At 33.0% G+C, this 17,614-nt stretch overlaps 1 protein-coding gene across 1 annotated transcript; it reads right to left on the reverse strand.

Moving 5' to 3' along the window:
- Window positions 1-1,558: 1,558 nt before the first annotated feature.
- On the reverse strand, window positions 1,559-17,410 carry LOC132741881 (adenylosuccinate lyase-like). The gene is made up of 15 exons (XM_060730146.1): window positions 17,399-17,410; window positions 13,966-14,143; window positions 13,528-13,731; window positions 12,720-12,764; window positions 10,871-10,950; window positions 8,412-8,583; window positions 7,317-7,363; window positions 6,655-6,745; window positions 5,536-5,605; window positions 4,935-5,082; window positions 4,101-4,191; window positions 3,540-3,629; window positions 2,673-2,849; window positions 1,873-2,071; window positions 1,559-1,834 (listed from the first exon to the last, which is right to left on the reverse strand). The coding sequence occupies exons 2-14, from the start codon at window positions 14,128-14,130 to the stop codon at window positions 1,985-1,987; spliced, it is 1,467 nt and encodes a 488-aa protein (XP_060586129.1). The 5' UTR covers window positions 14,131-14,143; window positions 17,399-17,410; the 3' UTR covers window positions 1,559-1,834; window positions 1,873-1,984.
- Between the last annotated feature and the right edge of the window lie 204 nt (window positions 17,411-17,614).

Consider the following 17,614-nt stretch of genomic DNA (forward strand, 5'->3'; position numbering starts at 1 on the left):
GGGCGGACAAGAAAAAACCGACGGACGGCCAGACAGCTGGACGGACGAGCTGATTCCAGTATACCCCCCTTACAACTTTGTTGTGCGGGGGTATAATAAGAAATTAAGGCTATGTTTAACTACAGAAGTTAACTACAGTGTTTTATCTTGTTTTTTTTTTGTTGCATATAGTTTGTGTCACTGTATACATACTTCAATGATATGCCAACTGGCAGTTGCCTAACATATGTTCCAGGAACTACATTCTTTTTTATTTTTCTGCAAGTAACTACATTGTTGAAACAGCAGTGGGGAACAAGTTGACAAGCAAGATCTGTCAGTATGATGGCACACTCGACTGTTCTTAGTGCTTGATAGTAAAAGAGCCATGATAATGTAAATTTTTTAAGTTCACAAAAGGGCCAATTTTTTATTTTCAAATCCATGTTACATTTATAAGCCTTGGAGAGAGTCACATTATGCTCTCAAAGAAATGTAGAAAATTTCAACTTGTTTCAAAGCAAGATGTCAATGAAATGTGAAAATATCTGGGGTGGTAGAGTAACTTCCTGTCTACAGGTTGGGGTCATGATGGTGAAAATGTGTGCACATTCAAAGCCATATGTGAATGGAACTTGAAAATATTTGAGGTGTTACAAAAACTTTAATACAAGTGGTTACACCAACACACAGGCAAACTAGGATAGCTCTCCTTATTCTTTTCAAATAGTCGAGCTAAAAAGTATAGCTACACTCGAACAACCTGCATAGTCTAGACCTTGGTATCATGATTAAAGACTACATGTACAATTTCACATATATAGAAGATTTATAATCCCTCTCGTGGGACAACGTTCCACTAAAGGGCATAATTTGAACAAATTAAAAGACCACTTGGCATTGCTTCTTAACAGAAATAGCCTCTATATCTTACAGTTTCTGTCAAGAAGATATTTTATGACTTTTGCGATATGAGACAAAACTGGTGACCCCTATTATAGATCCTTTGGGAATTATTAGAAAAATTTTGACAGAGAACCGAAAGACAATACCATATAAAAACTTTGTGGCTATGCAAAATACTTTACTATAATCATATATAAAGAGAAGCATAAAAAACAAGAAGATATTTATATGATACTACATGTACATGCATGTAGATAAACCCCCCCCCCCCCCCACCACATCTCACTTCACTAAGGAGCAAATTTTTTTAACAAAGTTGATCCAGAACCCATTAACAACTATTGTGTGCTCAGGTGAGTTAAAAAACTCATTTTATGCTCAGGTGAGCTGTAAAAAAATTCGAAATGAAACAGGACTCTTTAGAGAGGTAATAATTATATTTTTGCTTCATTGTATAGCAAGTACATTGTATATACATTTCTAGCATAAATTGAACACATCAGTTTCTGTCAGATCTATATAAACTTAACAATATATCAGAGACAATTGGTCAAATTTGACACTGTAGAACTGTTCAAAAAGCTGCCAAGTTATACTGTGCCACTTCAACAGTCTTGAACAAAAAATAATAAGGAATTGCTTTTGATCAAAGTTCATTATAGCATTTTTAAAAACAGCTTGATTTTTTTTACACTTTTGTGTATATCAAACGTTTACATGTCCCTTAATCTCAAACTATTACTGAAACTAGCAATTCTTCATACATATCCTTAGATTTCAAACACGCATATCTTCTTATATTTTCTTGAATTTCAAACTAGCATTTCCTATTACACATCCAAGAGTTTTAAACTAGTATTTCTTTACACATGTCCTTGAATTTCAAACTAGCATTTATAGCACATCCAATAAGTTCAATCTAGCATTTCTCGTAAATGATGTCTTGATGGCACTCTTAACATATATTGTAACTCAAATGTCTTGATTGCACTCTTAACATATATTGTAACTCAATTGTCCAAACACCAGTAGGGAGTTATCATATAGAGGTAATAGTAAGAGGAGAAATCTCTGTATGAGCTAATATGATAACGTCTTGTTACAAGTTCAATTCTGATATTTCATCTAGTTTATTGGAATATGGTTTAATAGCTGGTTTCACCTCAACCTCTAAGAACCTCTTTACCTGAAACATTAAAATGTGCATTTTATTATACCTATTTGATTCTAAACAATGACTTGCATAATTTATATAATAACAAATTGTCTGACATTTATCATACATTGAAATGGTTTGAATAACTTTTGCAAAAATGCAAGAAAACAGTTATAAAGGTTCAATTGTAAAAGCTTCATATATGCGCCAATGTACACTGCAAAATTCACCAGAATTTTTAAATAACTCTACAAGCATAGTCCTAGCAGGTACTGTGTTACTTTCTTTTAAAGAAAAAAATCAAGTTTTATTACTGTATTTTACTGGTATTAACTGTTATTCTTTAATTTAAAGTACACATAGCTATCAAAGTTTAAGTCATTGATATTGATAATAACATGTAGGTCAATTTGCCATCTTTATAAGTGCTTCTGTGTATGCAATTTGCACATGTTCAGAATAATGAGGCATCTGTGGTTTCTATGGTATTGTATAAACAGTCATGATTTAGATTTTTATTTTGTATTTTAAGGTGGTAACCAAGGATAAGTATGACAATCAATACAGATTATTAATTAAATATACCAATTAATACCAGAACTGATACAGAATAATATAAAATGTAACATACCTGGTCTGGTGCCCGACCAGTAAATGTAGAAGGGTCCAGTATTTTATTGAGCTGGCTGTGTATGGGTATAAAGTAAGATGACCGTTTTATCCTCTCTACGAGATCATTGTCTCCTCCCTCTTGTTTTACAACATTTCCAGCTTCCTGAGATAATACACGGATCTGCTCATGACACTCCTGAAAAAATATAGCATGTATATGATTTGATGTAACATGTTTATTTTGTTCATGACATTAAGGATTACAGACCCTAAGTCACAAATAGGAATCAGCTTTTCATAACTTTTATTCTTTTCTATACAGTATATGACATAAAAATTCACAGTCCAATTCTATTATTATTACTTTTTTAGTGCCACATCCCTTCTTTGCATTTTTGCCTTAATTTCCATTAGGGTTTGTTATCCATAATGATGCAATTTACTTGTTCTTTACAATTCTAGAATATATAATGTTACATATTCTGACATTCTTGAAATAAAAAAGATTTTATTGATAGTACTTTATAAAGAAGAGCACAGTATGGTATATTTTGGTTATTGGTTATAAATAATAACAGTAAAGATTTCAGTATAAATTAACAAGTGATCAAAATAGGTCATTCACACTGTACCTCCGTTCTGGCATGTACAGAAGTTATCAGTTCTTTGTGAAAGCGAAGGAAACTAGAAATGATGCAGTGGTTGAACTGTGCTCTAGTAAATTCAATGTGGCTTACTGCCATGATTCGGAGTGAAAACTACCTTCACCACAATGAATAAGCTGGATAACACTGTCCAATGAGATATAATTAATATCCCCATTAGTGGGATACAACCCATCAACAATGAGCATCAAGTAATCTGAGACATCTACAATAAAGGTTACCTGTCTGTCAGCACCAGCTTTCACCATAGCCATGATGATATTCTCCGAGGCCATGAAAGGAAGTTCTAATTTTAGCCTTCTCTCTATCACCTGCAAAAATCAATTCAGATTTATGAATATTATTGTTAAAAAGGCTGAAATGTCAAACATCTCTGAGTCAATATATATTTGTATCTGTATAATTCATTTTGAACATGAGATAAAGAATGAATATGTTGATTCATATCATGAGTTGTCAAGAGCATTACCATTATTGTCCTATGACATCAGATCTGACGTTGACAAATGAAATATTGTCATGAATATCCACTCATTGTAGCTTGATATATTTTTATCAAATCACTTTCTGATATTCTAATTACAGAGCTTATTGGAAAAAGTATTTTGTCTTGCGTTAAAGATTTACCTTGCAGAAACTCAGACCTACCAACCTTAATTATTTAATTTGGAGGCATCGACCGTGCATAAGCTCAAAATTAATTTCTATTTCCTAAATATGACATACCTTAGGATAAACAACAAGTCCCTCTGAAATGTTCAGTAAAGTGCTATATAACCTACCTTAGGATAAACAACAAGTCCCTCTGAAATGTTCTGTAATGTACTAAGTATTATATCAGCTGTAAGAAATGCCTCTGCTAGACTTATTCTCCTGAAATAAAACATATTCCATAGAAAGCATATTTGAAAACAAGTCTATGATAAAGGGCTATAGGGATAACTTCTAAAACGTGATTTACTATGTTTCTAATTACGAACCGTATAAAATACATGTAAGCAAGATATAAATATGAAAATGTACATGGTATGCACTATAATCTTTTCTTTTTTACTTTATATGGTTTAAGTTAGAGCAATGTTTCCAATGGTTTGCAAACAATTCCAACAAAAACATGCATATCATGTGGCAAAAAATATTCAAAATTGAGGTTATTTATTAGCATCAGTATTCTCCCACAATTGCACAAGCTGGTTTCTGACACACACTTTGTCTTTGTGTCATTTTTATTTCCTTCTCCAGTCTTAAAACCAACATATGAACCATGAAATCTTGCAGTTATATATAAAAGTAACAGAATGCAAATTTCTGCGAAATTTTATAATAATCTGCATATCTGACAATGACATAACAAACAATAGCTTATCACTTACAAATCTTTTCTTAATGTAGGACCCTATCAACAATTCAATACTACCAAAAAGTAAAGGTACATGAAAGATATCTTACTACTAAACCTGAAATAAGTCTGTCACTGAATGAAGCAGCAGCTATAAGAAAATGAAATTGTGACATAGAGAGGAGGAAGGACTAACAGTCAACTATGAGTACAGCATATACTTTCCCCCCCCCCCCCACCCCCCTTCCCACATCCCCACTACAAAAAGACAAGGTACCTATTAGCACTATCATCTAATGTTCTCTCCATCCATTGTGTAGATGCTGTCATTAATGGGTTCTGTATCAGACACATAAGGTGACGAGCCAGGGCACAGCAGCGTTCACTTCTCATAGGATTTCTCTTGTATGGCATAGCACTTGAACCTGCAAAAAGTACAATATTACATAGGATATTTCATGTACGGCATTTCACTTGAACCTGCAAAAAGGACAATGTTACATAGAATATCTCTTGTATGGCATAGGGAAACGTGCAAAGTACAATGTTAGATAAATATGATGTTGTTTTGAGAAATACACTGGAAATTAGCATAATAATGTCTACAATGAGCTAAGAGAAGTATCACAAATACAATCTTTTATTAACTTGCATTATTTATCTATATCAATAGAATTATAAAGATAAAATCTTTCAATGTATCAACGAAAAGAAATAATGTGCAGTTATTGAGAGTTATGACAAAAACAATTAGTTATACAAACAAATAATTCTAATACATTTCTACGAGAAAATGTGAATAAATTTACTGTTTCCTGAACAATAACTCTTTTTTTTGTTGAGAACCATTTTTGGGTCTAAGTAAAACTTATACTTACCAATTTGTTCTTTTTCAAAAGGTTCTTCTAATTCTTTGAAACTTGCAAGAAGACGGATATCTGTGCAAATCTGATAAAAAAAGTCACCCATGTATATATAAGTATCAATATTGGTAGAAATTAAAATTGGGAAAAATAAATAGCTTAAACAATTCTTTAAATGATATAAAATTCTTTTGACCCTTAACCTGCTGGAACCGAAAGGGATCATTCTTTGCCCCAAGTATAGAGCCAGGACAGTCAGCACAAACATGCAGACTAACCAGGCTCTATACTGTTGGAAACTCAACTTTTGTATAATGATATTGAAATCCCTTAACTTTGAATGGACTTTTCCATATTGAAAGCTGGACAAATGAGCTTAGTAAAGGAATTAATATGAAAGAAAGTAGTGCTGTTCATGGTCGACTAAGCTCATGGCTGTTACTGCATCCGCGCAGTCTGATCAGGATCCATGCTGTTCGCTATCAGTTTCTCTACTTGTTATAGGGTTTGTAAGCGAACAGCATGGATCCTGATCAGACTGCGCGGATGCGCAGGCTGGTCTGGATCCATGCTGGTCGCAAACGCACTATGTTGGTTTTGTTGTGACGCGGCTCAAATCAATTTCACAAATTAAGCAAGCTAAGCAATCTTCTTGCTGTCTTTGTATTTCATTATCTTTTAAATTCTTTTTTTTGGTTGAGTTTTACATCGCACCAACACTGTACATGTCATTTGGCAATTTACCAGCTTTACTGCTGGAGAAAGACCCCAGGTACCAATCCTTGCATTATTTCAGGCATGAACAGGCACCCGAGTAGAACCACTGACGTTTTGTAATCGAGCTTTGTCACATGAAAGAATCCAAAGTCCCTAGCAGGATTCAAACCAACAGCAGTGAGAGACAACTGATTTGAAGTCAACCACCGTAACCGCTCGACATGAACAGCCCCACTTTCTTTCATATTAATTCCTTTACTTAGCTAATAATTCAAAGATGTGCACTGCATAATATACTCATAAATCCAGGCATGTGGTTTAAGTCAAATTGGATACAGATAAAACTGTATAATGAGATGGTTTAAATAACCACAAATAAATAACTAATATGAGAGACTCTACTAACATCTTAATTACCTTATGTACAGATGCTCCTAGACTAGACAATGTACTTAAACAGTCTATGTCAACTTTCCTAGAGTAAGTCTGTCCACATATCAGAAAATGTCTGAAATGAAGAAGCATATTTCATTTGTAGTTCCTCATACAATTAGCAAAAACACAAAATATTAACAATTATGCCCCAGTTAAGTTTGGCAAGTGTTCATGATGTTAGTCCAACACATTCACAATTAACCGTCTTTAGATTTACTATTGCACATGCAAGAACTAAAAGTGATTAACCTTTGCCACTAGAATAGAGACTTATGGTGCTTAACTGCTGGAGTGTAGCTCTTCTTTGTACATCCATATTGAAATCCCCTTAAACTTTTAATGCACTGTTCCAAACTTAAATTGGGGCAAACTTATTTAATAACTTCAGCTAATTTAAGTGATTTGTGTAAGATGAATTTTTGTTTGTATTTTAAGTCCACCCTAATGTAAACCCACAAAAATTTGATGAATTTAAAATGTCTTACACAAAGCAAAATTACATTGCTCCTTACTGACCTGAACATATATCAAACTAATGCCCAAGTTTTTAATGAAACTTTCATATCATCTCACATGTTGTTTCACAGAAACATTTTCTATGATTGTAAATTTACTTAATTGATAAAATGTTGAAATTATCTTACTGTTTAAATCCTGCCATATCTGTAACTAGTTTGTCCAGGATTTCAACCTGTAAAAGTCAATATAATATATCTTATCATTCATTAACAAAATCATTGAACAAATTGTAAATCACTAAATTTTCAAAATGTTAAATTCATTATACATTGTGATATGATCATTAAAATTTATAGTTTACTGATGGTATCAAACTCTATTGCCATCTGCATGTGGCCAAAACAATGATATAAGGCAATCTATTACCATTCAAACTGGGCATTTTTGCTTTTAACTTCTTGTTCTTTCTTCAACTTTCTACTTATCAAAAGGATTTGATGTATGCAAAATTACAAACACCAATGAAATTTAACAAAATCGTAGAATTTGGAGTTTGCAGAACAATCCCAACTTATATGGTATGATCATTGTTTTTATTATAATAAATAGAGAATATTGAATGAGTTTAGGGTTAATACTAAATTTAGTGAATGAGTTGAATAAATATTATACAAGCCTCTGGCAAGTATAATATTGTTTTATTCAACCAGTTCAATAAATTTAGTATTGAATCTACACAAATATAATATTCTGTTTATCACATATTTAAAATAAGAACGATAAACTGTTAAAGAATAATTTTTCTTTGATGAGCCTACAGTGTGATATGTTTGTATACAACACAAATGATGTCACGTCAAAGTTATTACACTTGTGTAATATCATTCTTATTAAATGGCTTTATTACACTTCTGTGCCATGGTTTATGTGATAAATCATCCTATAAGATGGATCATCAAATAAGATAAATCATCCTGTATCAAAAAGCATCCTGAATGAATGCTGCCATACCTGATATTTAGCTAAATTGCATCTAATTTGTTTCTGTACTTATTTCAGCAAGTCGCATTTTTAGTGGTTACGTCGCATATATTTAATGATTATGTCACATGTCTAAATATAGAATGTCAACAGTGATGTTATTGCATAATAACACACGCTTTTGGATCTTCTATGTTCAATAGGGAAAAATGCCACTTCTATGTTCAATAGGAAAAAATGCCAGTCGTGTTAGAATTTTCCTTAATAAATGATAAATCATCCTATAATGAAAGACATACCTTATCTTCTTCTCCTTCAAACAGGGCAAGAAAGCTGGCTTGGGTTCCTGTTGTTCCTTTAACACCTCGAAACTTGAGGTCATCTCTAGCTCTCTCTATATTTCTAATGTCCATCAGTAAATCTTGGATCCAAATACAAGCTCTCTTACCAACTGTGGTCAACTGGGCTGGCCTGAAGTATAAATAACACACATTTCTATATTATAATTCTCGATCTTTAAAACAAATCACTTTATCAGCTTTGGACTTTAAACTTAAATTATGGTAAAGTTCCTAAATGTTTTAACTTCACTGCAGTTCTGTATAAGCATCTAGAAGCAGGTGAGGTGTTTTTCACTCCTGGAGTTGCTTTGATTTTGTAACACCTGAGGTAAGCCAAAATCATCTTACCTGGTTCGGCGCCATATTACCTTTACTGTGTTGGTGCACCATACAACCAAACAACTAACAAACTGAATAAATTTCATAAACTTTATAACACTTGAGACTCGATTGGAATTGAAAAATTTTATAAAATAATTTGTAAAAAGCTGTAACTATAGTAAATAAATGGCTAAATGGATAAGTATATTTTCCAGTCTCAGCCCTGATGGAAAATGAGAACACTGAAATGAAAGGGGAGGGGGTAGGTGGGGCAGCAAATGCATGGGGGTTGGGCAAGAAGGTTTTAAAATATATGGGGGTGGGGCAGGGAGGATTTAAAATATATTTAACTAAATAGTATGCAAGAATTATACAGATTGACATTCTCTTATGTGGGCTATATTCATACACATTTATATAGTGTAGGGCCGGGAATTTTTTTCGAATATTCGAAACACTACCGAATATTCGAACATTGAAAAACGAATATGAATATTCGAAAGAAAAGAATTTTTTTTTGTTATTACTTTCAAATTTCAATTAAGATCGTAAATTAAACCATTGACCTTTACTTGACCAGGTGTTTACACGTTTGTATGACGTGTGTCAACGATTATCGCCAATTAACTGTGAAAACTTTGGGGTCTAGTTGATCAAAAGGGCACCCGTTTCACAGTTTGCAATTTACCTGTTAAACAGTTTATAATGTAATTCTTTCCGATTTTATTAATCTTATTTATTGTTTTCTGTGCTATAATCTTTGCGAATAATCAATAATTGTCTTAAAATTTGTGAAGACGAAAAAATCGACACGCATTAATCGGTGCTTATGAAAGCATGGTACTGGTTGGGGACAACCAAAACCGGACAACCACCAAACCCGGACGGCCCAGAAAATGCTTAATTTAGTATTTTCTTTATTCAGTGGTTGTCAGTCACTTTTTTATCAACAATAAGTGCATGTTTCTTTTAAAATTAAATAAATAAATTTATTTCAATCTCCGTAAATGGTAATATTTTAATATCTATTTCAAGAATGTTGATGTTGAAATTTGGGGGTCAAGAAAGCAATGCCTGACCTCATATACCAGCTATAATCATTTGCAGAGTGAATAATAGAATATCCAAAACTTCAGCATTTGTTGCTGACATATTGTATATTATGTTAAAAATCAAAAATCAAAACACCCAAGCTTTTATCTGAATTAAATTACATCACGACATATCTGTCCGGCCACATGGTACTGTAGTGTAGACAATTTAGGTAATTTTGATACCCTCCTTGTCGAGCATCAGATATAAGTGTCAATACAATCAGAAATAAACAAACTAGTTTGTTAGTTAGGAGAAGAACCTAGCTGAACTGTGTCAAATTTTTTTGGTCTCTAGGTTAAAAAATATGAGATCTTTACAGAAAAATGTTCCAAAAGTGTCCGGTTGATGGTCTCCGACCTGTAAGTGTCTATATTCCGTCAGAATATATTTATTCCGTAGAAATTAGACTCCGTGTGATATTTATGCGTTATAGCTAAATTTAACTGCAGAATATATTAAACCTTATCTAAAATTATAAATAAATAAAAAAAATATTTAATACAAGTTAAGTTTCAATATAATTATGTGTTATCGGGGCTAAGAGGCTACGGTGATTCATATTACTGTCAACTAAATCACGTGAGTTACCTCCCGTTAATAAGACAAATGATCAGAAGTCGGATTAACTGAACCAAAGGCAATCAAATTATGAATTTATTTCAAAAATAAACTTATTTGTCGATTTACAATATATAAAATAAAAAACTTTAACGTAGTAATAAAGGTATTTTTAATCGTCGATTATTCCAAGCATATTAAAGTAGTATAGTATTCGACGCAATCAATTTCGGATACGTGTACGTCAAAGAGCAATATTGGAACAAATGTTGTAAAAAGGAATATTCAAATAAATTTGAATATGGAAAACGAATATTCAAACATGAAATACCTTATTCGTTCCCAGCCCTAATATAGTGTAAATTTGGATACTTGACAATCAGGCAGTTTTCAAGAAATTCAATCTAAAGTTTAATATGAAATGGCTCCTGTAAAAAACTTACTGTAAATGTGTATAAGCTAAACATGGCAAGGCTTTGTTATTTTCAGCAAACAGGGATAACCTTTGCACACATCTTGCTAACTGAAACAGTAAAAATTAGTCTTAAAGACTGACATGTTATATCACAGTCAGTATATAAATGAAGGTGTACGGACATAATCCCCTTTGGACAAATCCCCTTCATGTATTTTTGTATATCCAGACATAAAGCCCTTCATGGGTGGACATAATCCCCTTCATGTGTGAAATTTTGAAGTGGACAAAATCCCCTTCATAAAATTATTACCTTGGACAAAATCCCCCTCAGAGGAATTTTCGGTTTATAAAGTGGGTATAAGAGTGACATACTGCATTATGCTGTATGGTAAATATCTTAATGTATAAATAAGTAGAAAATATTTCAGCAGAAAAGAACATTCAATCAGCAACATTTAAATCACATTAAAATTGCTTTGTTAAAGCATTCATAACAATCAATCAAGTAGGGCAGTGATCTTGGTTTGATTAAATTATCACTCTTTCATCAATAGAAATTGTAACAATGGACAGTATATACCGGTATCAGTAGAATCATCAACTTATACAATCAATGAAACAATTATTGGCTAATAAAAATGTTTTTCATACTAATCAATTCAAAACAATTAAAGAAATTGCCTAATCAAATATGTGTTATGCAGTTGATAATTTACCATAATTTTAATGAAAACTTCAAAACTAAATAAATGTTAACTATTGATACATAATGATAAATAAAAGAACAAAAGTTCATTATTCATCAATTTTTAGGGAGTATAATAATACATTATTCATCAATTTTTTTATGGAGCATAATAAATATGTCACGGTTCAGAACTGTTCACTATTTCGGGGAAAAGATGTGTAAGCGGCCGGATAGCTCAGTCGGTAGAGCCGCGGAACGGTATTCCGAGGGTCCCGGGTTCGAGTCCTGGTCAGGCTGCACATTTTTCTCACCCTGTGACATTTGGCGCCCAACGGGGGACCGTGACTGCTTATAGCTCAGAGTTCAATTAGCATTGCTCTGTAGCTTTGTGAAATTCGAGGACGAATTTCAATATTGTGGTGAAGTATGTCACGGTTCAGAACTGTTCACTATTTCGGGGAGAAGATGTGTAAGCGGCCGGATAGCTCAGACGGTAGAGCCGCGGAACGGTATTCCGAGGGTCCCAAGTTCGAGTCCTGGTCAGGCTGCACATTTTTCTCACCCTGTGACATAATACATTAGAAACCTATGAAACAAGGGGATTTTGTCCGGGTAGGTGAAGGGGATTTTGTCCGAAGGGGATTATGTCTGACATTCATAAATGAAATCACTGTTCCCTGTAATGGGAGTCTATTCAATTCAATATGTACCCTGGCTTTCCAGTACAAGCACATGTTACTTCCAATCACTGTATACCCTTCTTGGGAGCCCCTATATTTTAACTTGTAGGTATCTTTCTTGCAATTACAGGAAGTAGAATTGTTTATATAATGTGTATATGGCCCAGCATCAATGGCTTATCTAACTCGTGTCAAATTTGTAATACTGCAAACCTGTTGTTTTTATACATTATTAAAATGGAAATTAATGCAGCTGTGAATATGAATAAAATTAGCATCACCATTGTCCAATGAAAATTGATGTTATAAATAATAATTGATTAACTGGTACCTTCTCTGTCAAGGCAAAATCAACTTACCAATGACACCTTAATTTCATAAAAGGAATCTGATTCAATTCATATATTATCACAATAATATTTTAACAAAATACTATTTTAAGTACAGACAATGTACTTGCATCTTTAAATCTTATAATTCTTTGTAAAAATTAAGACTTAACAAACCTTTGGAAGAATGATGTCAAATGCATCCCTCATCACAATCAGATCCTGAAAACAAATTCAATCACATGATAATAATTATAGTAGGTTGGGTTTAAAGTCACATGAACACTGTAAAAGGTCAAATGAAGCTGTCCAGTTAGCTTGTTTGTTTGTTTCATTTTACGCCTTTTTCCAACATTATTTCAGTCATATAGGCCGGTAGTTTCCAAACCTTCGTTCCTGAAGAGTTACACCAGTGCTAGACTACCTTCCTCCGTGCTGAACTACCAAAGCATCTCCCGGGGATCGAACCAACGCCAGAGAGGTAACTGGATTAGAAGTCATCAACTCTAACCCCTCCACCGCAGAGGCGGTCATCCAGTTAGCTCAACAGGTAGAGTTGGACTGTGAATCGGGCTACCCAGGTTAAATTCTCCGACAGTGCAGATCACTTTCCTTGTGATTGATCCTGAAATCCTTTCTACAGTCATTAAAAATTAAACACAGTTTAAATATAAATAAAACAAAAGCTTTTCAATGTTATAAAAATATTTAAACTGTTTTGAATTTACATAATTATTAGCATAGTAAGTTAAATTAGCAATAGCTTCACCTAGTGAACCATTACTAACTATATCTGGTTGTATTTTTATGCATTTTTTGTAATTGCTAATTTTGCTGTTTATTGCTGGAAATACAATCCTATGTGATTGACTATTATTGACAGTTAATTCCCTGAAGAATCAAATATAACTAAGCTAATAGGCTATGCTGCACCCGGGCCATTAAAAATGTAGCTGAGGAATCTGTAATATTATAAGTAACTTACAGTGTTATCACCAACAAAAGCTGACGTGGCTCCGAGATGAATGATTGGTGCAGCAGACGGACAACAAACACCAAATGTATGTACATGTGCCATGACATCATGACGACGCCTCTTCTCTTCTATCGCTGCTCTCTCAAAATCTATATTTGTCAAGTTTTTCTCCATTTCGTTTATCTGTTCATCTGTTATGTTCAACCCTAGTGTCTAAAACAGATCAACAATTGTTACTTAAACATTCAACACAACTTGCATTTTGAATGTCAGTTTATCTAAAAGAAATGCTTATTATTTTTGTTAATCAAAATATTTACTTGGTTTTAGTTTGTTTGCTTAACGCAAAAATAAATAGATTTGGGGTCAGCAACCTCATTTTTAGCTATTTGTAAGTTATGAACTAATTCTAATAAAACTACATTTTAACAGTTATTTTTCACTAACCTTTTCAGCTTTAGCCAGCCATGTCCATAATTTCCTCCATGTAGTGAATTTCTTCATATCACTAAAGTTATACGCCATTTCTGGGCTTGCATACCTAGATACTAGAGGAGTACGGTACTTGGCAAGTTCAGATTGCATCATTCCATCTGGTGGTGATAGCTCCATTTTCAAATGTTTCCTAAAATTGACAAAAAATGACATCAATTATTTCTAATCAAAGAATTATTAATATGATCCTCTATGGATGTAATCAAAGAAAGATTGATAAAAATATGATATTTTTTACTTATATAACAAAAATACACATTTAAACTAATCATTTTATTATTTAATAACTTCAAGAATGTTTTAAATGAGTATTTTGAAAAGGGGAGATTCATCTCTTATCTGGGGCGTATCGTTACTAAAGTGGGGCAAGTTGTTATGGTGTGAATCGTCAGTGGGGCGAATGGTTATCAATTATATATGGGTTGTGTGATCGTTATCAAAGGTGTTCAAATCATCATATCAAATTATAAAGAATCCTTTTTTACTAAATTGTCAAAATTCTCAATCATTATAGGAGCCATTCATAAAGCAAATTGCTCCCACTTGTATTGAGACATTTTCATTGGCTTGACCAAAAATAATGACTCCATACAAAAATATGTGGCCATATTTGAACTTTTGGGTTCATAATTGATAAAATTTGTCAGAACTTAAATCTAAATAAGGTCTCTGATATCGCCAGATTAGTGCATAACTGCATGGTGCAACAATACTGTGACATATGATATATGTATGCTGCACCAATTGATGTATCTGATGGTGCATCAATTGGTGCTCCAGTCTATCATGCAAATCTTTGAAAACACATCATTTAAAATATATATAAAAGTGTGAAAAGTGGCACTTTGATGCACTAACTATAGAAAATAACCCTAAAACATCCTGAAATCCAATATGTTGATATAGATACCGTTTATTCTAGCACTTTTATAATACAGACGTCATAATTTGATGTAGTTAATTTTTCTATTTCTTTCAAGTGATGAAGTGAAGAAACAATTTTAAAACTAAGTATTTAAAAGATCACAATAATGACTAGATATGAAATATGGAAAGGATTTAATTCTTGAACGTTGCAAATTTTGAGTGGATATAAACAGAAAAATCTCGGGAGTTTATGTAGAAAACTAGAAATGTGTCATCATGCCACGGATGCCCCCGCATGCAGCCAAAATTTCAGATGTTTATAAAATTTTGTCCAAATTTTTTTGCACCAAATTTTTTTTTATTGCATTCCCAAAACCCTTAAAAATTTTCAAATTTTTACAAACCATTTTTATACAATTTTAAAGCACGAAAATTTTTCAGTCCTTTTTTAAAAAAAGCATATTTTTTATATTTGTTTGCCAAAATAAAAGGGTACAAATTTTCCCCAAAAAATTTTGAGTGCGAAACTGAAAAATTTAAAATTTTTTTAAAAATTTTAAGAAAGATAATTTTTCCAAAATCATTTAAAAACCCCGAACCCAAATTTTTAAAAATTAAAAATGCTTTTTCCTAAATTAAACTAATTTTTTTTCAAAAATGGGAAAAGGCATAACTCTGCCAAAAAAACATCCCAACCAAAAACCAAATTTCCCAAATTTACCCCCCTTCCTTTTTACCCTATCCCTATTTTAAATTTTTAGGTTAAAATGTAAACCCTTTGGTTGATAATGAACGAAACTGTTTTTTTTCATATTTATTTTTTAAATTTTAAAAGGGGATTTTTCCTGCCAAAAAATCAGAACCAGAAACCCAAACGAAATTGGCCTGGGGGTTTTTAAAAAAATATCATAGTCTAATTTTAGTTTAAAATTTTTTTACGTTGGGGGGATAAAAAACAAAACTAAAATTTTATATTTTTTTCAAAATGAAAGGGGGTAATCGCCAAAAACATTTAACCCCAAACCAAAATTTGAAAATTTACCCGCGCATTCCCCTTTTATTGGGATCCATATGGGCAAGTTTTGGTTTAAAGTGTTTTACTGTTGGGGGAAAGAATGGGAAAATGAAAATTTTAATTTTTAAATTTAAAATGAAAGGGGGAATTTGTCTGCCCAAAAATTTATCGAACCTGGACCAAATTCGAACTTGCCGGTTTTTTTCTTGGGGACATATCCCCCAAATTAAATTTGAGTTAATGTGGGTTTTCCTTTGGGGGGGATAATGAAAAAAAACTGAAAAAATTTTATATTTTTTCAAAGTAAAAGGGGGGATAACTCTGCCAAAAAACATCGAACCAGACCAAATTTTAAATGACCCGTTTTTTCTATGCAAAATCCCAATTTCAAATTTTAGTTTTAAAAGTGTTTTCAACCGTTCTAAAATTTTGAACGGAAAATTTATTTATGACGGAAGACAGAAGACGGAATGAAAGGAAAGGGGAAAAACTATTGCCCCGGGGCCCTTTCATTGGGGGGGCCCTAATTTAATCAAAACCATGGGGTTAATTTCTTTTTGGGCATTTCATCATGTGATCATGCACTAAAACTGGTGAAAACACTTATGTTCACTTTAATTTGGAGAGGGCAGAGTGGGAAACGGTTTGGGTACCTCTGTCATTTAGAGCCACAGGAATGGTTTCCTAGTCCCAGGTTTCAGTCCTGGTCAGGCTGCACATTTTTCTCACCCTGTGACATTTGACACCAAACACGGGGCCGTGATGGTATACTAAGCTCTGAGTCAAATTTCCTCATTGTTCTCTTTACCAATTAGAAATTTGAGGACAAATTTCAATATAGTCATACATGTTTAAAAAGTGGGGGAGTACATGCATATGTATGTCACAGTATTGAACTGTTTACTAATTAGGGATGTCATGGTTCAGAACTGTTCATAATTATGGGAAAAGTTGTGTAAGCACCACGGAACAATATGCTGAGGGTCCAGGGTTTGAGTCCCAGTCAGGCTGCCCATTTTATCTCACCCTGTGACAGCGGAAACAGTGTGAAAGCGGCCGTATAGCTGCAGTATGATGTTCCAAGGGTCCCAGGTGCGAGTAGTCAAAATTTACTGACGTGCCAAAGCTAGATTCAGAGATACATGTATATGTTTGTTCTGGGTCAGAATCTCTCTTTGACCATAAAACATTCACATTGGGATTATCTCCCCGAAATTTTGGCCGAGCCCGGATTCGATCCAGGGCCACTGCAAAGTTCTTTCCCTGTGACATTACAAAAGTTAATCCCAAAAACAAAGCTTTCAGATTCTTTAAAAGAAAAAATTTTAAAATACAGTTTTCCCAAAGTAATTTTGAAAAAAACAAAGCCAAAAAAATGAATACATGCGCTAAAAAGAATTTTCAATTGTTTTTAATTTAAAAAATTTTTCGGGGCCCTTGGAAAAAAAAATGTTAAACCTCTTTGCTTTTTCTGAAATCACAAAAAGCCGCTATCTTATCTACCTAGAAACTTTTAATCAAAAGCAGGAACTGTTCCGAAATTTATATCGATTAAACAACGGAAAAGCACTTGTTCCGCGGAAAGAATTGCATTTAATCGAACATTGCTTTCTACATGTATTTTATTGCTAATGGAAGAATTAATTTGTTCATTTTACTTAACATTTTGTAACTTGTTTTAAAAACAATAAATAATCAACATCAAAAATTATTAGATCA

Source organism: Ruditapes philippinarum, unplaced genomic scaffold (genome assembly GCF_026571515.1).
Source record: "Ruditapes philippinarum isolate M1 unplaced genomic scaffold, ASM2657151v2 ctg2614_1_1_1_1, whole genome shotgun sequence".
NCBI classification, from domain to species: domain Eukaryota; kingdom Metazoa; phylum Mollusca; class Bivalvia; order Venerida; family Veneridae; genus Ruditapes; species Ruditapes philippinarum.

What these genes read in the sequence shown, in the direction of transcription:
- LOC132741881 (XM_060730146.1), bottom strand. Translation starts at nt 14,130, where the DNA reads ATGGAGCTATCACCACCAGATGGAATGATGCAATCTGAACTTGCCAAG. An exon ending in TTGACATCATTCTTCCAAAG is followed by an intron (nt 10,951 to 12,719) that starts GTTTGTTAAGTC and finishes TTACTGTTTCAG; the next exon opens with TTAGCAAGATGTGTGCAAAG. An exon ending in GATATGGCAGGATTTAAACA is followed by an intron (nt 6,746 to 7,316) that starts GTAAGATAATTT and finishes TCTTCATTTCAG; the next exon opens with ACATTTTCTGATATGTGGAC.